At 37.8% G+C, this 22156-nt stretch overlaps 2 protein-coding genes across 8 annotated transcripts in view; both read right to left on the bottom strand.

The window, feature by feature from the left end:
• The window catches only part of LOC138972668 (ATP-binding cassette sub-family G member 1-like), a 91139-nt gene extending 82684 nt beyond the window's left edge, over window positions 1–8455 (bottom strand). For 4 of the 6 annotated variants that reach the window (XM_070345320.1, XM_070345324.1, XM_070345325.1 and 1 more), the window contains exons 1-2: window positions 8387–8455; window positions 1251–1409 (exon numbers count right to left, since the gene is read on the bottom strand). In XM_070345320.1, coding sequence (XP_070201421.1) covers window positions 1251–1274 — 24 coding nt within the window. In that variant the 5' untranslated portion in view covers window positions 1275–1409; window positions 8387–8455. Of the gene's footprint in view, window positions 1–1250; window positions 1410–5011; window positions 5156–8050; window positions 8309–8386 lie in introns of those variants that run through there. The other 2 variants (XM_070345322.1, XM_070345321.1) reach the window with 2 other exon arrangements.
• Window positions 8456–10593: 2138 nt separating this feature from the next.
• LOC138972664 (platelet-activating factor acetylhydrolase IB subunit alpha1-like) lies at window positions 10594–21117 on the bottom strand. 2 transcript variants are annotated; one of them, XR_011457704.1, is made up of 6 exons: window positions 21001–21117; window positions 20341–20430; window positions 19183–19299; window positions 18575–18697; window positions 15073–17479; window positions 10594–14482 (listed from the first exon to the last, which is right to left on the bottom strand). XR_011457704.1 is itself a non-coding variant. In XM_070345318.1 (5 exons), the coding sequence occupies exons 1-5, from the start codon at window positions 21067–21069 to the stop codon at window positions 17156–17158; spliced, it is 723 nt and encodes a 240-aa protein (XP_070201419.1). In that variant the 5' UTR covers window positions 21070–21117; the 3' UTR covers window positions 14821–17155. The 2 variants fall into 2 exon arrangements, 1 of the variants encoding a protein (XP_070201419.1); XM_070345318.1 differs by lacking the exon at window positions 10594–14482 and having other exon boundaries at window positions 14821–17479.
• Between the last annotated feature and the right edge of the window lie 1039 nt (window positions 21118–22156).

The raw sequence follows: 22156 nt of genomic DNA, 5'->3' as shown, positions 1-22156 counted from the left end.
CAAGAAGAGCGGGGTAGTAGTTGCGCTGAGAAGGATAGCACGCTTTTCTTTATCTGTATTCTTTTTAACTTTCTGAGCGTGTTTTTAATCCAAACATATCACATCTATATGTTTTTGGAATTAGGAACCCACAAGGAATTAGATGACCTTGTTTTTAAATCGATTTCGGAAATTTTATTTTAATAATAATTTTTATTTTTAATTTTCAGAGCTTGTTTTTAATCCGAATATAACATATTTATATGTTTCTGGAATCAGAAAATGATGAAAAATAAGATGAACGTAAATTTGGATCGTTTTAAAAACAAATTATTTTTTTTACAATTTTCAGATTTTTAATGACCAAAGTCATTAATTAATTTTTAAGCCACCAAGCTGAAATGCAATACCGAAGTCCGGCCTTCGTCGAAGATTGCTTGGTCAAAATTTCAATCAATTTGATTGAAAAATGAGGGTGTGACAGTGCCGCCTCAACTTTTACAAAACGCCGGATATGACGTCATCAAAGGTAGTTATCAAAAAAAAAGAAAAAAACGTCCGGGGATATCATTCCCAGGAACTCTCATGTCAAATTTCATAAAGATCGGTCCAGTAGTTTGGTCTGAATCGCTATACACACACACACGCACAGACAGACAGACAGACAGACACACACACATACACCACGACCCTCGTCTCGATTCCCCCTCTATGTTAAAACATTTAGTCAAAACTTGACTAAATGTAAAAACTAGCATTATTCAGCAAACAATATGTACATGCAGACATGTTTACCCCCAACACTTGACAAGAGTAATGGTCAAGACAAAAAATAGTAATCTGATGACCAAAATAGTAACCCAGTGGTTACAAATGCCAACATTAGCAACACAAACCTAATTTGAAGCACATTTGAAAATCGTAGTCTGGACTCAAATAGAGTATTTTTCCCCCCAAAAGCCTAAAAAAATAGTAATAAATTACTCCAAAATAGTAAAGGTAAACAGGTCTGTACATGTACATGTACCACCAAAGAAAAAAATAATCCATGGTTAAGTCAAAGTATCAAGTAGTTGAGTCATGTGGAAGTCATACATTTTCTTTCTTGTCAATATGCCTCCTGTGCTCAATACATGTACCAGACTTAATTACTAATATGTATATATCTATGGTTGACCTGATTATAAACGAAACTTGACTACCCCTCATCATCACGCTAGACCCTTGTAATTAAGCGTGTTACATGACAATGAGAAATGAAGTCCACACACCTGTACAGACAGAAGCTCAGCCATGTTGAATCACGCACACAATGGCAGAGCCTGTCTTCTGTCAGGTGACAGTACTGGTGCACACAAACACCAAGTACACTTCACCAAATCCTCCAGGTAATTAGTGATTGTGATCACTGATCCAAGTCACTGCTCAGTCTGTAGACACAAGAAAAAGAATACAGAGTTAAGTACTGTATAGCTGCCTGCAAGAAAGAAGAAACGGAATCACACTTGATCGTGCTTTTTAACTGAGAAATTATGATCCTTTGAGCTGATTATCCATATCTTATGACCAAACCTGATAATAAAGTGTACATATCAAACAAAAACTCATCAAAATATCTTTAACCTACAATAAAGCTTTGATACTGTTGAGTAAACGTAGACACAAAGTTATAGAACCAGCCTTCAGCCCTAACCAATGATTTACAAGTAAGGGCATAAATGGCACAAAAAATAAGATTTGTTCCTTTGGAAAACTTTTCCCTTTTTATATTTAGTCAAGTTTTGACTAAATATTTTAACATCGAGGGGGGAATCGAGACGAGGGTCGTGGTGTATGTGTGTCTGTCTGTGCGTGTGTGTGTGTGTGTGTGTGTGTGTGTGTGTGTGTAGAGCGATTCAGACTAAACTACTGGACCGATCTTTATGAAATTTGACATGAGAGTTCCTGGGTATGAAATCCCCGAACGTTTTTTTCATTTTTTTGATAAATGTCTTTGATGACGTCATATCCGGCTTTTCGTAAAAGTTGAGGCGGCACTGTCACGCCCTCATTTTTCAACCAAATTGGTTGAAATTTTGGTCAAGTAATCTTCGACGAAGCGCGGACTTCGGTATTGCATTTCAGCTTGGTGGCTTAAAAATTAATTAATGACTTTGGTCATTAAAAATCTGAAAATTGTAAAAAAAAATAACAAGAAGGGCAAAGCCCATACGACTCACATGCTTGACCTCGACCTTTAGGGTAACTAAACCTAGCAATAACATCATACACTAAGAACTGCTTTACACATTTTTCCTACCAAAATACATGTGACCTTGACCCAAGGTCAAGGTCATCCAAGGTCATGCAACACAAAGCTGTTAATTCAAGACATAGGAAGTACAATGGTGCTTATTGGCTCTTTCTACCATGAGATATGGTCACTTTTAGTGGTTCACTACCTTATTTTGGTCACATTTCATAAGGGTCAAAGTGACCTTGACCTTGATCATATGTGACCAAATGTGTCTCATGATGAAAGCATAACATGTGCCCCACATAATTTTTAAGTTTGAAACGGTTATCTTCCATAGTTCAGGGTCAAGGTCACTTCAAAATATGTATACAATCCAACTTTGAAGAGCTCCTGTGACCTTGACCTTGAAGCAAGGTAAACCAAACTGGTATCAAAAGATGGGGCTTACTTTGCCCTATATATCATATGTAGGTGAGGTATTCAATCTCAAAAACTTCAGAGAAAATGGGAAAAATGTGAAAAATAGCCGTTTTTTAGGCAACATTTATGGCCCCTGCGACCTTGACCTTGAAGCAAGGTCAAGATGCTATGTATGTTTTTTGGGGCCTTGTCATCATACACCATCTTGCCAAATTTGGTACTGATAGACTGAATAGTGTCCAAGAAATATCCAACGTTAAAGTTTTCCGGACGTCCGGACGGACGGACGGACGACTCGGGTGAGTACATAGACTCACTTTTGCTTCGCATGTGAGTCAAAAATTTATAAAACGATCCAAATTTACGTTTATCTTATTCTCCATCATTTGCTGATTCCAAAAACATATAAATATGTTATATTCGGATTAAAAACAAGCTCTGAAAATTAAATATATACAAATTATTATCAAAATTAAATTGTCGAAATCAATTTAAAAACACTTTCATCTTATTCCTTGTCGGTTCCTGATTCCAAAAACATATAGATATGATATGTTTGGATTAAAAACACGCTCAGAAAGTTAAAACAAAGAGAGGTACAGAAAAGCGTGCTATCCTTCTTAGCGCAACTACTACCCCGCTCTTCTTGTCAATTTCACTGCCTATGCCGTGAGCGGTGGACTACGAGTATACGGTCTTGCTGCGTTGCATTGCGTTCAGTTTCATTCTGTGAGTTCGACAGCTACTTGACTAAATATTGTATTTTCGCCTTACGCGACTTGTTTTCTCTTCAAGATCCTTGGAAAAGTTGGTTAAAAGATCTTAGAAGTATTTTTTGTTTGAAAAAGTGATACTTGCATGATTTATAGGTCAGAGAGAGAGAGAGAGATAGTGTGTGTGTGTGTGTGTGTGTGTGTGTGTGTGTGTGTGTGCTGTGAGAGACTGCTTAGTATTTTTAGTGCAGCTCTAAATTCTTAGTAAATGTGATTCGGTTTAGTGAACTTGTTGGTTTTAAGTGCAATTCTTAATAAATGTGATGTTTTTTATGTTTGTAATCGCCTGACACTGCATGGCAATTTTCCTTGTTTTTATGAGGACAGTAACAACATTCTTTGAGTTTGAGTCTTGAGAATGCCCATTTTGTTGCTACTTTATTTGGTAAAACATTTAGAATACTGTGTAAAACAAATGTCTTCAAGAAAACCAAAAACAGGTGTTATTTCACTCTGAACAGGTCCCAGAATGCAGTAACAAAGCATTTTCTTCATATTTATTAACAGATTTTGTCCTGGTAGATCTACATCCTTTGCAAGTTTTGAAAAAATGGTATCTAAAGTCAAATGTTTAGAAATCATTTTGAAAATGATCACTTAATCTATTGCAAGAAAGTAGATGATGATAGTGACAACATTCTATCGCACAATGATTCTATGACGTTCAAAGTACAGGTCTATAAACGCTGAGAACCCAAAACACTTTTTGAACCAACATTTTATGCCACCTCTGGCCTTATCTAACATATAGCTTTGGCTCCAGATAAACGTTACAATGAACAATCAATTCCATTTCACACGCCTTGCACATGGTTGCAAAACTACACATCTGTCTCAAATCACAACCAAGCCTTGGAGCTAACACATAAACTAACATATGGTGACATGTGTGTTACTTTTAGTGTTATATTTAACTACATGTTTATCAATCAATCAATCAATATGAAGCTTATATCGCGCGTATTCCGTGGGTACAGTTCTAAGCGCAGGGATTTTTTTAAATTTTTTTTAAAATTTTTTTTATAAACATAACTCAGTGTTACACTACAGTTGCCAGGCTGACTCAAAATAACATCAATCATAATCTAGCACTGACGGCCTAATAAAAATAACAAAACACAAAAGTCACTGTCAGGCATCAATACATATATATGCAGAAAGTGAGTCATTCCACGTGTCATAAATTATCCAGTGACTAATTGGCTTACAGCTAACAAATTTATGGCAACATGTCTGACACTAATGTTTCATCAGATTTTGAAAGTAGAAAATTACTGGCCAGGCTGACTAAAAACAAAATCACCTGTACCACTGGCAACGTATGTAAAAAAATTAAAAACATTAACGAAACACAAATGGCAGGAATCATGATTCACACGTGAAAGAGTCAATTCCAAAAAGTATACAAAGAAATAATATACGGCAACACCTGTCGCTAAAATGTTTGATCAGATTTTGATGGTATATTTACACGCCAGGCTGACTAATAATAACTCTACTGCCAGCATCGCTGACTACCTAATAAATAACAGAATATAATGTAAGCCAGGAATCAATACATGGATTGCAAAAATAGAGCCATTTCCGCTAGTTTCACATTTACCTCTCCCCAGTCCTGCTCGCTTGTTTTTCTCTTGCTGCTGACGACATCATCCCTCACCACATGCACCGCCAAGCCATTGCAAATGACTGCAATTTGTGTCAGCAAGTCTACTTGGCTTTTTTGTTTATTTCATATGTGTGGGTTTTTTCCTTCTCGTTTATTTTTACACAAAAGAACACAAAGCACCCACTCGAACTACCGCACTGAGTCACGAAAAAGGGATAAACCGCTTCCAACTGATGTGCCTATACAGTATATGTCAGTATGTGTGACTGTGGACAGTTCAATGTGCAAGTGTTGGCTTTGCCAGGTTTCTTCCTGGAAGCTGGACTGACACGTTGTGTGCAAAACGACGTGTGCATACATATACATGTGCGTCCATTAAAGTCTATGTGGGTTAACTGCTTATTTCCCAGAGCTGAAAGTCCACAAAATGGGACACTGGCCTTTGGCTAGTATTTCTCATAATTTACTAGCCACAGAACAAATTTTACTTGCCAAACCAACCATTTGTTTTAGCAACTTTACTCGTGTTTGGCGAGTAGATTAACATTTCTACTTGCCATATTACACGATTCTATTTGCCATGGCGAGTAAAATACTCGCCACTTTCAGGCCTGTTTTCTTGAAGGTCTCACCATCAGATCTTTTTAAGTATGAACCTTTGTAAAGTATCAAATCAGCAGTGCTACAAGATCTGCATGCAAGCCACGACTAGTAAAATGTATTAAAACATAATTATATCAGCACTGTATTGCAGAAAGGGTGTTACATTTTTGTTTTAGCAAATAATACAAACAGTCCTTGCGTGGGTCTGATGAATCCTGCCAATTTCTGCCTGAACAAAATCTTCCATATTGTTTAAATTTGTCTTAAAGATAATCTCAAATGCTCACTGAGCTTTTATAATTAGGCACAAAAAAATAGGTGTGGTTAAGGTAACATAGCCAAATAAAATAGGGTAGGAAGGTAGGCAATCACTTTTTTTTAAACTTTTTTTTTTAATGTGTACAAATTAAACCTACTTGACAGGGAAATAAGTGTGCGACTCGAGCGCTTTCGCTTTCATTGCGTTTTCACACTGGTATCAACCAGTGTCATTCCTGCTCACTCAGAACCAAGTCCACACCCCAGCCCATATCTTCTCGCAGACTGGATGACAGGAAAAACAAAGCAACGCACAATGAGCTTCAAGTTGACTACCAATTGTGCGATTGGGTTCTTTCTTTCTTTATTTGGTGTTTAACGTCGTTTTCAACCACGAAGGTTATATCGCGACAGGGAAAGGGGGGAGATGGGATAGAGCCACTTGTCAATTGTTTCTTGTTCACAAAAGCACTAATCCAAAATTTGCTCCAGGGGTTTGCAACGTAGTACAATATATTACCTTACTGGGAGAATGCAAGTTTCCAGTACAAAGGACTTAACATTTCTTACATACTGCTTGACTAAAATCTTTACCAAAATTGAATAATTCTATACAAGAAACACTTAACAAGGGTAAAAGGAGAAACAGAATCCGTTAGTCGCCTCTTACGACATGCTGGGGAGCATCGGGTAAATTCTTTCTCGTCCCAACCAATATGGGACTCCCCCTAACCCACGGGGGGTTGCGATTGGGTTTCATATGATTTCATCCTAAGATCCATCAGAACACTGCCGGTCTGATCGATACAAAATAATGTCTCGATTGAACATTGGGTTTCCCTTCTTTGAGCCATGTGGTGTCAGACTCAGAGGCCGACAAAAATTCATATTTATGCTGCCAGCCGTGACTACAAAATAGTGCATGTTTGTGTGCGTTTAATCGTTAAAACTAAAAGGAATTCTAACCAGAATCGATCGATACATAAAATGTTATTTGCATTTTTGACCAAAATATAACATTTTACACAGATCTCGACAGTAATTGTTCACCTCGAAGAAACACTGACTGTCTCGATCTGCGTAAAATGTCATATTTTGGTCAAAAATACAAATAACGTATATGGTCTGACTGGCCTGGAGTGAAGTTCTTAGTAAATGTTTTCCTGGGCCCAATTGACTGGCGTGCATATCTTCCTTTCTTCTTTTTTTCACTTAAAAGACTGAACATCTTGTATTTCCGCATCAACTAGCTGTTTTTGAATAACCTTTTGGCCGTTCTCAATATATATAGACTATGAGCACAGCAGCCTAATAAAAGTACTGCACTCTGCTCAGCGAAGATGGCTGCACAAGGTTTGCTTTGAGCACTTGAATTCTGCTCCTCCCACAGGCTGGAGTGTATTACATTGACAGTGACATTATGACCACATCAAAAGTCTAATGAGTAATGACATGTTTCTTGAACTTGGTTTCTGATCTTGATCTCTTGCACTAATTTTGTGTCTTGTGTTGGTTTTTGTGCAAATTCATGACGGATTACGCAAAATGTAGCACATCAAGAACTATATATATTATTTCTTCTTGGAATTAAGAGAAATGCACGAGTTGCTGCTGTGGTTCCTTTAAGTTATATGGATGAATGCTACACACAACGCACTGGCGGTATATTAGGAAGTAAACAGACTTAATGTTTCCTGTGCACTGTGTCTAAATTATATCAAGAACAGGCTTTATAACTTATAAGCCCCACTTTAATATTCTCAATACTTGCATGTACCCCAGTGTAACAACCAGGTAGGCCACTATGCGTCTAATAAACAAAGAGAATATGAACTAGATCTACTGACCGTGCGCAGTCTTCCTTTCCCCTGTTTGTTTTCCTTTAATTAATTGTGTCAAGAAAGAGCTAACACTGCACTCCAGAACTCCTGGTATCATTCATCAAGTCTTGTATTTCTAACAAGGTTACAGTAACAAAGCAATATCTGGCCGTTTCATCAATACTTTGACATTCTCGACAGCTAAGCGGCTGCCTAACATTTGCGTTAGATCGAAAATGGTTTCTTTGTTTTGAAAAGTTGCAATGAAGCAGAACTTAATTCCAAAGGTCCCTGTCCGACCTTGACATGCAACGTGTTGACAAGGTGTTCATTCTGCCTCCTTAGTCCTTACCCGTTGAAAGTGTTGACGACATGATTGACAAATGTGTCAAAACCAGCAGGGCAAAGTCCACAAGAAAAATAACGCACCAACAGAATATCTTCGCAGTGGTCAAAGTATGCCACTCAATGTTTGGTTTATGGTTCTAATTTTAGACACGCTGACAGCATAAATTATGACACGACTGAAGCAGACGCCAAATTTCGCCCGTCCTGAGATTAAACTGACAACGTAACAGGATCTTAAGCACCATGTAACACAGAATACCTTTCTGGCTGTTAATCGGGTGATCCGTGTGGCCAGACATTCGCCTGGAAGACAAAGATAAGGAAAAGTGTAACTACGTACCCTTGGAGAAGAAAGCACACTGCACTCTGTTGGCACTGTCACGTGATCACAGGAAGCTGTTTGTCCAAGATAAGATTACTCTTATCTACTTCCACTTTCGATATTGACCACAGCTGGTTAACTGGTATAAGAACACAGTTATTGCTAAGAATACCACGCAGTCAAACCTCCATTACTGTATCTATATTCTTCGTCTTCTTTTTTACATTTAGTCAAGTTTTGACTAAATGTTTTAACATAGGGGAATCAAGATGAGGGTCGTGGTGTATGTGTGTCTGTGTGTGTCTGTGTGTGTCTAGTCTGTGTGTGTGTGTGTATGTGTGTAGAGCGATTCAGAGAAAACTACTCGACCGATCTTCATGAAACTTGACATGAGAGTTTCTGAGTACGGCATCCCCAGACTTTTTTATCATTTTTTTTATAAATGTCTTTGATGACGTCATATCCGTGTTTTTTTGGTAAAAGTTGAGGCGGCACTGTCACACTCTCAGTTTTCAACCAAATTGGTTGAAATTGTGGTCAAGTAATCTTCGACGAAGCCCGGACTTTGATATTGTATTTCAGCTTGGAGGCTTAAAAATTAATTAATGAGTTTGCTCATTAAAGTTGTCATTTAAATCGAATTTTCGCAAACAGATTTAAAGTTGATTGCATCGTATTCTTCATCACATTCTGAATCTAAAAATATATGCATATGTCATGTTTACTCTTAAAAAGTGATCACAATTAACAGAAATATATTAATTAGTACTACGATTAAAATTTAAGACATGGATCCAAAAATGATTTCGTCTTATTCTTTATAATTTCCTGATTCCATAAACATATAGATAAGATATGTTGTATTCAAAGCAAGCTCAGAAAGTTAACAAGAATACAGAAAAGCGCGCTTTCCTGCTAAGCGCAATATGCTACCGCGCTCTTCTGGCTTGTCAATTTCACTGCGTTTTGCATGTGGGAGGTGAGCGATTTCCTTCTTGCAGGGATTGATTAAGCTGTATTGTCTTGGATGAAAAAATGCAGTGCGTTCAGTTTCATTCCGCGAGTTCGACAGCTTGACTAAATGTAGTAATTTCGCCTTGGCGACTTATTTCTTTGTTAGCTGTCAAGTTGTAATGCAGTTGATTATGATTGTGAGATTTATCATGTGCAGAAAGAAACTCTGCTTACCAAGCACAGAAATGTGACTAGGAGTGAGAGTGAGTGGAGGGAAAGATGCAAGTGACATTTCAATCTGATGTGATGGCTCAGTTAAATTCTGTTGACTTATTGTGTCCTCATGATTGATTTCTTGTTTCTTCAGCAAGCACATACAGAGACACACACACACACAACACACACATACGTTTCTCTACATCAGCAACACAATAAACCTCAAAATAGATGATGAATTTTAATGCAGAAATAAACGATATTGCACAGAAGCTGTGTTGATAATACATTACAACTTTGCAAAATGCGTGTCTACAAAATGTTCACCAAAAACATATCAGTTGACCTATTTTATGTTTAAAATGTCAGTTCACTAAGTGGGTGTCATCTTTATGTCTAATATCAGTCATTGTACACTTCAGCACCTTTTAGATCATAACTTACAATATTATTCATATCCCCATGCTCTGAATGCATTCCTACAAATATAAGAGTATTAATGTCATTTTGAAATATCCAATTTCTACATGTTACAAATGCATACCTAATTCTGCAGAAAGAGTGTCATATCCTCTACAAGTACTACTTTTCAACTGATATTTCTTACAATTCCAGAATAAAGCACACTTTTTACAGGATTCATCTTCTCAAGTAAAACAATATATATCACTATCAAGCAAACCACTAATCTTAACTTCAGGTCATCAATACTCCTCCAGGTACATGCTGATTTCAAGCTACTCCATTTGACAGTAAGTAGCTAAATGCTTGAGTTTTGTTTAAAGGATTGCTGTGTTCCTCCCCTGCAACACCATTCCTCATAGTTTATCTCTTCTTCTTGACATGCACGTTTATTCACTGGAATATACAAGATCAGAAACTAAACTTTTGAAACAATTCTAGAATCACTCATTCTAAGGCCAAAAAAAAAATAGGTCTGTTTACGGTAACATAGGCCAAAAAAATAGGGTCGGTAGGTCGGGATTTTTTATTTTTTTCCCCAAAAAAACATATTTTTACGTTATTTTGCAAAAAAAAACAAAAGATTTCCCCCCCCCCCCCCCAAATGCCAAAAAAAAGTCTAGGGTCGCGCGAAAAAAATAGGGTCGGTCGGGTTACCGTAAACAGACCTTTTTTTTTTTTTTCCTAAATCAGCATGATCTAAACAAAAAAATCCAGAGTATTATCAGAAAGATGACAACAGTCTGTTTACAAAACCACCATAGTATAACTTCAAACCCTGTGTCCTACCAAATCAAAATCACTTTTATGTCCCTCCAGGATGTTTTAACCTTTTTCCTCCCGAGTGCATAAAATTGCCATTTATGCCGATCCCTGAAACATCTGGTATACACAATGCTACATGTACCTATGACGCATATCTGTTTCCATTTCACCTGGCTTCCTGCAAGGTTTCAGCATTCATATATTTGTAAAACTCACAGTACATTGTAGCTACTTTGCTACAATTTTTGTTTAAGTTTGAAAAATGACAGAATTACTTTTCATGCTATGGGACAAAAAAGGGTTAATAACACATGTCCTGGACTCATGTTGAAAAACAATAGCAAACACAAGAAAGGTTGGATTTTATTTCTCTTTTTTTGTTCCTTGGTGTGCGTTCTTTTAATACAAATACTAAATTGTTGCTTTTTCCCCTTACTCTTTCATTTATAATAATGATGAACTAAGAAATGTCTAGTTGGATTTTGAGATCCATTTAGAGTAAAACCTTACCTTTTATAGTATATCTGAGGTACAACAGCTGATCAATGAAAACATAGGAAAAAATCATGACTCAAATAATAATAAAGAACAAAATGATGAAAATGGCATACATAAGTGATACAATATTGCATGTAGGATTAATAGTAGCATTTACTAATATCACCACAGGTATGATGGGAATGAGACATAGTGTAGTACTTAAACCAAATTGTATGGTTTTAACTCCTCTTCATTTTTTACACTTAGTGCTGACATTTTAATTTACAAATTACATTCCATAGATGCTTCAATTCCAAAATAGCACAAAAATGTATATTTGTAAATTTAAGATTCCTGGTTTCTCAAACATAAATCAATAAACAGACATGAATAATGTATCAATAAACAAACATGAATAATAAATCAATAAACAGACATGAATAATAAATCAATACACTCTACCCATGTTGTTGATTGTTACATGTTTTAATTTTCTTTTGACAATTTCCCATTGAAATAAAAATACAATACAGTGGAACCCCCCTTTTAAGACCCCCTCCTTTTTAAGACCTTGTTTTCTCAGTCTTTCTGTTCATAACCTCTGTAAAATTACCCCCAGTTTAAGACTACCTCCTTTATAAGACCTTGTTTTCTCAGTCTTTCTGTTCATAACCTCTGTAAAATTACCCCCATTTTAAGACTCCCTCCTTTATAAGACCTTGTTTTCTCAGTCTTTCTGTTCATAACCTCTGTAAAATTACCCTCATTTTAAGACTCCCTCCTTTTTAAGACCTTGTTTTCTCAGTCTTTCTGTTCATAACCTCTGTACAATCACCCCCATTTTAAGACTCCCTCCTTTTTAAGACCTTGTTTTCTCAGTCTTTCTGTTCATAACCTCTGTAAAATTACCCCCAATTTAAGACTCCCTCCTTTTTAATAAGACCTTGTTTTCTCAGTCTTTCTGATCATAACCTCTGTAAAATTACCCCCAATTTAAGACTCCCTCCTTTTTAAGACCTTGTTTTCTCAGTCTTTCTGATCATAACCTCTGTAAAATTACCCCATTTTAAGACTCCCTCCTTTTTAAGACCTTGTTTTCTCAGTCTTTTTGTTCATAACCTCTGTAAAATTACCCCCATTTTAAGACTCCCTCCATTTAAGACCCGATTTTCTCAGACTTTTGGAGGTCTTAAAAGGTGGGTTCCACTGTAAACAGATACATTTCACAGCAAAAACATTTCTCTGTATAACGACACACAGTTTTAGAGAGCACAATGTAAGATGACCATGTCCACAATATAAAACCAAATTCAACATAAATGCACAATTATGTACAGTAGCAAAATTATAATTTACATTGTGTCTACATATGTTTTTATTTCTAAATGCAAGCCATACAGGACCCATGCACAATTCATCCAAATGAACTGCAGACATAAGCTTGTCCTAAGAAAAAGTAAATACTGTTCAAATCTAAAGTAATCGGATATAAGTGTATAACATTCTTTCAACAAATGCAGGATGGCTTTCTTCTTGAGTGAGAGGAGGCTGGGTCATATGATTAATTTCAGTAAACAGCTTTGAAATGACAATTAAGCACTCATAAACAAATTTACAAAATCAGCAAAGCATAAATGTGACAAATTACCTTAGAAAAAGCAACAAAAAGGCAAAAATATCAAAATGATTGAAATTGAAAGACAAAGCAAAAAACCGTATCACCTACATGATTGCTACTCCAGTAGCTAACTGTAAGTAGATTATAATAAAATGATGCAAATAATACATTGCAAGACACCATTTGTGTTAAATACAAATATAACTACATCGTCTTTTTTAAAGATGGATGTATCCCTTACAGAATATATTTTTTATAAACAAGCCTTTAACATTTCTATAAGCTAAACAAGCATGACTAGTACAGAAAATGTTAACAGGCCATCCATCTGTTTTATGCCTTCTGTGATTTCAGTCAAAAAAAGCATAACAGGTTGGCACAAAATCATGGCAAGAGAGAAAAGGAAGAAAAAAAAGCATAAAAAATAACCCCACTCCTAAATAGAAAAATAATCAGAAACAAATATCAAAATGTAGCATTTCTAGCAAAAATACCATCAAAGTGTACCTCCAAGTCACAGGAATGCTGACAATTTTTTAACAAAAATAGAAAATAAAATAAAAGCTGTGCCTAGGTAGAGACATGACAGGGAACTATAACTCACAACACAAAAGGAAGTGTTGAGAGTAAGTCAACCCTTTCAGCGTAACATTCACTTCAATCACATATTTTTCACAGAAAATACAAGAAATAGACGCCCACCACAAACACAGAACTACGTGTACAACCACATATTTTTCAACAGCTTTTATCCAGAGATTAGTTCACAAAAAACGACAAAAAATGACAAAAAACAAATACACAAACAAAGCCCAACCTACAACAACAAAAAATGTTAACTAAGATTTTGTCACTGAAACAGGTTAATTACTTTTCATTGTGCATGCCATCAAAAGCTCCAATCACTACTCAAATCAAAGCAAAAAAGAAAACTTATGAAATTATTTTTTTTTAAATGGCACAAGTTCAACATTTTAAGACCAAAGTGATACAAGTCAGCACATCCTCAAAACAGCATTGCTCTAGCAGTTCTCATGATTTCTTCAGAAGTTAATTTCAAAATAACGACATTCTACTAACATATTAAACCTGTCTTTGACTAGTGGAAATGATAGAGAATGGAATGTTCAGAAACCAGAACACTTGCTTATATTACTGTGTTGAATTCATGCAACCAAAACTGCCTCTTTTCCTTTCCAAATAAAATCTTATTCAACTACATAGCATCAAAAAGATAACATACTAATGTTCTTCTTCTTAACCCATGTACCACCTGAAAACAAGTGCACAATATCACTGTGAGCCTGAGTTACCAAAATAAATGAAGCCTTTCATGGTTGTAATGACTTGTACAAGCACGAAAACACCAACAGCAACCAAATTCATCATATTATGAATTAACACCACTGCTCTATGTTCCTTTTCTACATTATCGGATTCTTACAACATGTTAGAAAGAATGGCATAAAGTTTCTCAGAACAACACTTACGCAAAAAAAGTGTTATAAATGAATGCCTTCCCTTTGTTAACCCTTTTATCCACTGTGATCTTTTTTACCGCAACACGGTGGCCTAGTGGTAAGGCGTCCGCCTGGCGTCTGGCATTATGGGGTTAGTGCCTGTCAAATGGTTGTGTGATGTGTCTAGTGTGTTGGCGAAGTGTTTTGTGCTTGTCACCTCTCGCTTTCAGCCCTCACCGCTGTAGCACCGTCCTTTTCAGGACAACGCGAAAAGAGAGCAGCTTGCGTCAGCCTCTCCTGCCAGTACATAACCTCTCCACAGCAAGCCCTTTGTAGTGCCTCCATCGTGGCGACAGGCGTAAACTGGGTACCGAAAGGCCCCAGGCTGAACTACAAGGACTCGGAGGAGGTTGGCCCCTAGATGTGTGGCATGCAGGCCCACCGGCGTGTGGATACGCCCTGGTGCCCACGAACCAACCCCCAACTATGGGTTAAATAGCCGGGCAGGACAGGCTCGTCAACCCTGGAAGGCAGCTGTCCTAGGAGAAGATCACTCCAAAATTAAAACGAGGGCAGAGGAGGCTCCCTATCCCTGCAAGGAAACTCCTCTAGGAGAAGGACCACTCCAAATTTAAACCCACGTAGTCCCCCGAAGACGGAAGACATCGGCCATTAGGCGGGGAGCAGACCGGATGTCTACGCTTACTACGACAAATGATTGTGTCTAGGTTGAAAAATGGGGTTAGTGCTGGGACTGGTTGGTCCGGTGTCAGAATAATGTGACTGGGTGAGACATGAAGCCTGTGCTGCGACTTCTGTCTTGTGTGTGGCGCACGTTAAATGTCAAAGCAGCACCGCCCTGATATCACCCTTCGTGGTCGGCTGGGCGTTAAGCAAACAAACAAACAAACACAACTGTGATCTTTTTCAAGAAAATCACGCATATTAAAAAACAAGTAAAATTGCAGGGTTTGGAAAGCTTTGTTTTACCAGCAGTCCTAAATGCAACCATCCAAAGCTTGGCATTTTCTTTCATTACAATATATACAGTGCAACATTAGCAACGACAGTGGTAGAACAAGCAGGACCAAGCACAAACAAATGTTCTTATTTGCAATTGCATGTTTACGCTTCATTTTCACAGGAAAAAAAGATAAATGAATGCACAAAAACACAAAACAAAATCACACCCAACAAATGTTGACAATATTTTTTTACCTCCATTTGGGATTAACACGTCTTCAGTTACTTCATGGTGTAGAATGTTGTCAAATGAAGCCTGATTTAATTTCTTCAACAAAGAGAAGATGCAGGGAATAACACATTGAAGGTGTTGCATGGGGCAGTAGTACAGGTATCGGATTGCTGCCTTTTCATGTGCTTACAGAGGGACATGCACACTTCTTTGATGACTAGAGCAGTGAAAACAATTACTCCACTCTGTTGTTGTTATGTATGGCAGGCATTCTTGTACTATATCAATTACAATCTTATTCACCATGTTAGCAACAACTTTTAAAATGTCTGCAGTCTTTCTGGGTAAAAAGTTGATGCAATTACACATGATCCCCGTTCTTCATTGAGACAGCATGCAATTATTATTATTCTTCTTTCATAGGCTGAAACTCCCCCGTTCAGTCATGTTTTTGTACGAGTGTTTTTTTGTTTTTTTTTACGTGTATGACAGTGTTTACCCCGCCATTCAGACAGCCACTTTCGGAGGAACAATTATTCAATAAAACAGACTACCAGATTTGCTCCCACATTTTGAACCCTGAATAATGTTAAACTTTTGAGGGCAGTAACACTTAGTATCTGAGACAAACATGAATGGTACTTTTTTTCTCAGGAAAAATCATGCATTCATGTGCCTAGGATTTTTTCTGAACATCTCCATTCAGTATATTATCAGTAGATATCTTGAGACTTGCGTTTAACAACAGCTTGAGTAGATTCTCTTATGTTTCAAACTGAGTATTTCAGTAACAGAAAGAAAAAAAGGTCATATTTTCAAAGCATGTGCAAAGGTTCTTACACATTTAACACATTATCCACAGAAGACAAGAGTATTTTGACCTAGAATGCCTCAACAACAAAAATGCACAACTGGTGAAAGGTCATACAAATACAAGCATTGTAAAGCTTCTGCCAGACACTTATTACTGTAAATCAAAGTTGTTGTCACTTGTCAGAGGATGCTTTGTGAAAACAACTCAAAAAGTATTACAATTAACTTGAATTGATATCTTGGCTAAAATTCCAAATATCTTCAAATACCTTTTAATGTTACATATTTTCTATGATTTACTTTCATCATTTTTTAATATTCACTTTCATCAGTCAAATACAGTAATAGTCTCCTCGAAGTCTCCTTTGATGAAGTTAATTTATCATGATTATTATTCAAACAAAAACTGTACTGCTGCTTCTCCATGTCTTGTGTGGATATTCGCTGTCAAAAAGCTGGAGTAACAATTCATATCCATCTGTATATAGCGAGAATATTGTACCCCTGCTTCATTATTCTCATTATTATTCATTACTTCTTGTTTTTACTTCTTCTTTTCTTCTTTAAACTTTCTTCCAACTTTTCGCAGAATTGAGTTTTTCTGTGTGTTTGGGTTCAAACACACCAACGTTGGGGAGAAGAGCAATCAAGTTTAGCCTTTCAACCAAAATACAGCCTTCTCTTATCAGTCTTCTTTCTTTGCTAATTTTTAAGTGCACCTCAGTGAACTTATGCTTCTGGAACCAAAACCAAAGATTAGCAAAACGGTTTCAAGCATTAAAATGCGGACGATAAAGATCTACCTAAAGTTACACTCAAAAACATCAAGGCTGATCAGAAGCCAGTTCCCCAGCCATGGATGACGTTTCTGTCGACGTACTTTCCACTTTCACAAAATCCTTTAGCAACGACTGAATCTCTTCCAATAGTGGTTCACAAAGTTTCTGGTACCCAAGCTTTGTCAGATGAAGGTAGTCAAACATATCCTGCCGACCGATTTCTTCCGTGCCGGATTTATAAAAGATGGTGGGGTCCACTCCTAAAAATGTCGCCGTGGGAATTTCCGTTAGCTGCATTTCCAAAGACTTGTTGATTGTTGCAAATTTCTCACGAAGTGGGTTTGGTTTCTCTCCCCTGGGCAGCAAACTCTGTTGATAAACAAAAATTAAAATCAATTTTTGTTTTAAAGATAGCTGAATCACAAGAAAAATGCAGAGCAATACAGTAAAGAGCTACAGATACGGGAAAATGAAATGTTTAAATAACCATGTTTCTTCTATATGTACAGCCCTAAATATTAAAAGCTTTCCAGGTAGATTGTCCAACCGATTTAAAAAAAATTAAAAAATGCACACGAAATGGGCAACAACGAAAAGGAATGAGCACCGAGGCCTGCACAGTGTTGATCATCAAATATTCCCAGTACAACAAAAGGCTTTCAGTTTCTTTGCTGGGATTACATGTTTCATTTCACACTGTTTTTATCACACTACTGGGAAATTTGTGTCACTTTCTCCCAGTGGAAAACTAGCAGCAACAAAATGCACTACCCAGGTATAATCAGCAACTTGCACTTCTGGCAGAATGACTGTCGCTTATGTGCCATGGTGTTGGGACATGGATACCATCCCTTGATTTAAAACTGTGACCCGAGGATCACAAGTCCACTGCTCTACCAACTGAGCTACCAGGGCCCCCCTACGAACTGAGCTACCTGAACCCTTTTCTTACCTGTTTTCCGTCATACATATCCAATTGGCAAACTTGTATGCATTGCCAAGGAGACAATTCACTCTATCTTATCAATGTAAGAGAGACAACCCACGTGATAACTAAACCATATTTTCACATGTTTGTACACATATCATGCAATGAGGTCGGGTCAAACTACAGCTTGGTAGGAACCTCAAAAGTAATTTTTCACTGCAAATCAATAGACGAATTCCGAAAATAACTCTGTCGGATTTGTATGGGTTGTAAAAGAGTGAATACCCTTGATTTTTACTCGGACAAACATTGGAGTGGCCAATCAATAGCAATGGGTGTGTCAGAAATATGTGGTCAGGAGCGTGTCTGACTTTATTGTCAGACAAAAAGCAAGGGCATTCACTCTTTCAGTTTCACAACCCATACAAACCTGCTGGCAGAGTTATTTCCCAATAATGTCTATTGAAATGCCACTGCTTGTCGAAAGAAAACAGACGAGAGAAGACGAAAACATCAATATTCATATGTTCACAAACCATAACAACAAGCTGTGCCTGTGGGTGTTTGTTGGTGAGAACAGAGATGATTTCCATGATGCCCCCAGTCACTTGCTGTGCTGTGTGGCCATGGTTGTTGGTCCCCACCAGTAACACCAGTACCTGTGCACATCCACCAGTGCAACATTACAATGATGTATACAGGGATCAGGTCACAATCAATATCGAACATTTAATTTGACCAATGCACCCTGCAGTCAATGGGTCACTTATGGTTAAATAGTACATTCCATTCAGAATAAGCACCTCAGAAATTTCAAGGGTCACTTCAAAGAAATGCATTATCTTTAAGTTTAACACAAATTTATATGAGTCAGTGCACAGAGCATTTTCCATACGCCACTTTTGGGGGATCGGGTTAGGATTTGAACACACCACTTTCTGCTTGGGAGGCCGGCGTCTTAGCCACTAAGCCATAGAGCCCGTCCTTGTCCCGTATAGTTTTCCATCTATACCCAGTAAAATCAGCACTACTTTCAGTTTAAAATCTTCATCTAATTGATCAAATCTGGCAACTTAATTGTCTAAAAACAAAGCAAACCACATGACCAAAGTTATGATGAACTTGACAGAAATGTTTAACTGACCTTGGGCTGCACGGAATCCACCTCCCCATTCTGAATGCGCCACAGTAGATGCTGAGTCTGGTCTCCTCCAATGCTGAAGTTGAGACAGTGCATAGGCTCAAACATCTCATGCCAGATCTGTTGAATTGACAAAATGAAATCAGACAAACACACAAAGATCCCTCTATGCAATCACATGACCTGTATAGATAATAAATCTTCTTGGCATGACAAAATTATATCCTGCCTTTAAATTTTTGAGAAAAAAAGTTGAAGTACATGTACTCATTCGCACAAACAGGAAATATGACAAAGAATTACTTTCTTTCACATCCGAAGTACTATTAGTTTTTAACAGGCCTTGCATTCTTGCACAAAAATTTAAGAAAGGATTATGCTACCCCAGATCACCCATGCAGTCATTCTTGTTGGCAAAAGCTATACGCACTCTGAGTGTATACAGGATCGAGGGGGTCTGTATACACTCCGAGAATGAATAGCTGTTACAAATTTGCACCCAATCAAATGCCCCCCAACAAGTCGTTAGGAAGTAGCCAATGAAAAATCAGTCTGACGTATGGACTTCCGCTATCTCTTTTTCGGAGTGTCGAGGGTTGGCAAATAATGTACATTCTCACGGTATACAACCGTTTCTTGGTCGATACACACTCCAAGTGTGTTCCAAACTCCAACAATAAACTGCCGTGAAGCATCGGTTTTGTGTGTGTGTTTGTTTTTGTTCCCAGCGTACTTTGATACCATGAATCGAAAGTGAAGCGTTGCTTCGCAAAATGGTGTTGAATAACGCTCCGAGTGTTGATGCAGTTCAGTATCTGGTAATGTAATCTACGTTACAGCAAAGGCTGTGCAGCATCAGATTGTTTTCGTTTCTTTGTACTCTTATAATCAACTGCTCTACGTCCCTATCACAAAGTGGTGTGGAATGGCAAATTCGCTTCGCGACAGACAACTAACGCTGGAGTGTATACAAGACTCTGACCCCTGTATACACTCCGAGTGCGTATAGCCAGTACGTTTCTTGTTTCCGCCAAGTAAAACTTCTGTGTGATAACAACTGGTAGCAGAGCTGCTTCCAGCAACTTGTACTTTATATATCACACACACTTTTTCAAAGGCAATTGACAGTACCATTTCTCATATATGTTTAAATGCTTTTACCTCCGTTTGCTGTAGTTGCTGAAAAATAGAATCCCCCAGGAACACCACCTCAGGTTCACGTTCTTTCCCTTCCAGCATGTACGCATGGTGCTGAAAGAAAGAAAGAAATTATACCTCTTAAAAGCATGAACATTTTCTTCTCGTTCAAAGCGGGAATTGTACTACCCACTATTTGGCTTTCCAAATTAATTAAGTAACCTCGGGTGCATACATCATCTAGCCGCAACTAAACTATGAAATGATCTGCTATTCAAAATAACTTTGAATAATCTGAATAACAAAACGTTGCCGATACATAATCAGTGATGTCTTCATGCATTTATATTACGACTTGTCACCGCCAGGCAAAGGTCAAGCAACAACAACAATAAACACTTCAGATGTTGGACAACCCGAACCTTCAAAAATACCTGTGTGAGATACATTTCCGTCTTTAAAATCACAGACGGGTCAAACACTATACAATGTATTACTTTTGATTGGTGGACACATCGCCAAATCAAATAGATCAATGACAATGACAACAACAACAACAAAGTGTGATGAAAACATTGCTAATGCGTGACACGTCTCCTGTCACTGTGAACAGCGCGGACACATAAGCCCGCCCTTGAGCTTTCCTCAGCAAACAGCTAGTTACAAGAGAGATAAGAACTTTACCAGACTCATCCATCTTCCGTCTCCTTGAACATCTTCTACTGGTTGCGGGTCAGCAGCAGGGTTTGACATCCTCTTTTGCAAATGAGTAACTTCGCTTCGTCTGCAAACCTTTCCTTCTGCCACCGGAAATGTTAGTATGATAATAGCAGACTTTCTTTTCCGGTTCAACCTAAAACTAACTTTTTACCCAACATTACTGAAACAAAATTGCACCACAGGCGCCTGATCTTCGCAGTGAGAGAGAGAGTGTGTGTGTGTGTGTGTGTGTGTGTGTGTGTGTGTGTGTGTGTGTGTGTGTACGTGCGTGCGTGCGTGTGTGTGTGTGTATGTGGGTGGGTAGGTGGGTGGGTGTGTGATAGTTGAAGAGGGCCGGAGGGAAACACTGAAGGGCTCAGTGACGTGGAATGGATGTTACACTGAGTTTGTGCTATATATTGTTTGCAGGAATGCACTGTCTAAATTAATAAATGTTCAGGACTCTCATTGTAGTCGCCTAGACTAAGAATATGCTAAATATTTTTATTTTTCATACATTTAGACATTTGATATTTGTTGTCAAGTTGTTTGCTCTTTGTGTGTGAAGTTAAATTAATGTGTGTTTGTTCTTCTCACTCTCTCTCCGGCTTCATCTCTCCAGGGACTCTCTCTCTCTCTCTCTCTCTCTCTCTCTCTCTCTCTCTCTCTCTCTCTCTCTCTCTCTCTCTCTCTCGCCCTCTCTCGCCCTCTCTTTATTTTAATTTTTAATGGTCATTTTTTCATGCTATTTTTTTTTAAATTTCTTGTGTGTATGTTAGGGTTCTACTGATGCACCTCATTTACATGATATATACACATGTGGTTTGAACAATAGTGTTATCTAATGAGTTGTCTCTCTCACGTATGTAGGATAAATGTACGGATGTTTTCTACCTTTTATAATGGGGCTGCCAAGGCTGCAGGGTTTCACCTGCATTAGCAGTACAGGCTCATTAAGTGGGCAGCCTCTTCAAGCAGAAAATAAAGCACGCTTACAATGGGGACGTAGTTCATGCCTTAGGAAAACAGTTTCTTCCCAATTTCTCTCGTCCCGGATTTCTTTGCTTTAAAATATTTTGCCGGTCCCAAAATCGCCCCCGCGTCTCCGCTTGAAAAAATATTTGGAAAGTTCTCGCCTTTC

Source organism: Littorina saxatilis, linkage group LG8 (genome assembly GCF_037325665.1).
Source record: "Littorina saxatilis isolate snail1 linkage group LG8, US_GU_Lsax_2.0, whole genome shotgun sequence".
NCBI lineage: Eukaryota > Metazoa > Mollusca > Gastropoda > Littorinimorpha > Littorinidae > Littorina > Littorina saxatilis.
The sequence above is the reverse complement of the archived record's forward strand: the minus strand, read 5'-3'. Positions and strand labels throughout refer to the sequence as shown.

Bases quoted from the DNA above. Each gene is read 5' to 3' on its own strand.
- LOC138972664 (XM_070345318.1), bottom strand. From the start codon at position 21,069: ATGTCAAACCCTGCTGCTGACCCGCAACCAGTAGAAGATGTTCAAGGA. The intron at 19,300-20,340 runs GTAAAAGCATTT...TCAATTCAACAG, and splicing joins AGCAACTACAGCAAACGGAG to ATCTGGCATGAGATGTTTGA. The intron at 17,480-18,574 runs GTTTGTGAACAT...GTTTATCAACAG, and splicing joins AGGCACAGCTTGTTGTTATG to AGTTTGCTGCCCAGGGGAGA.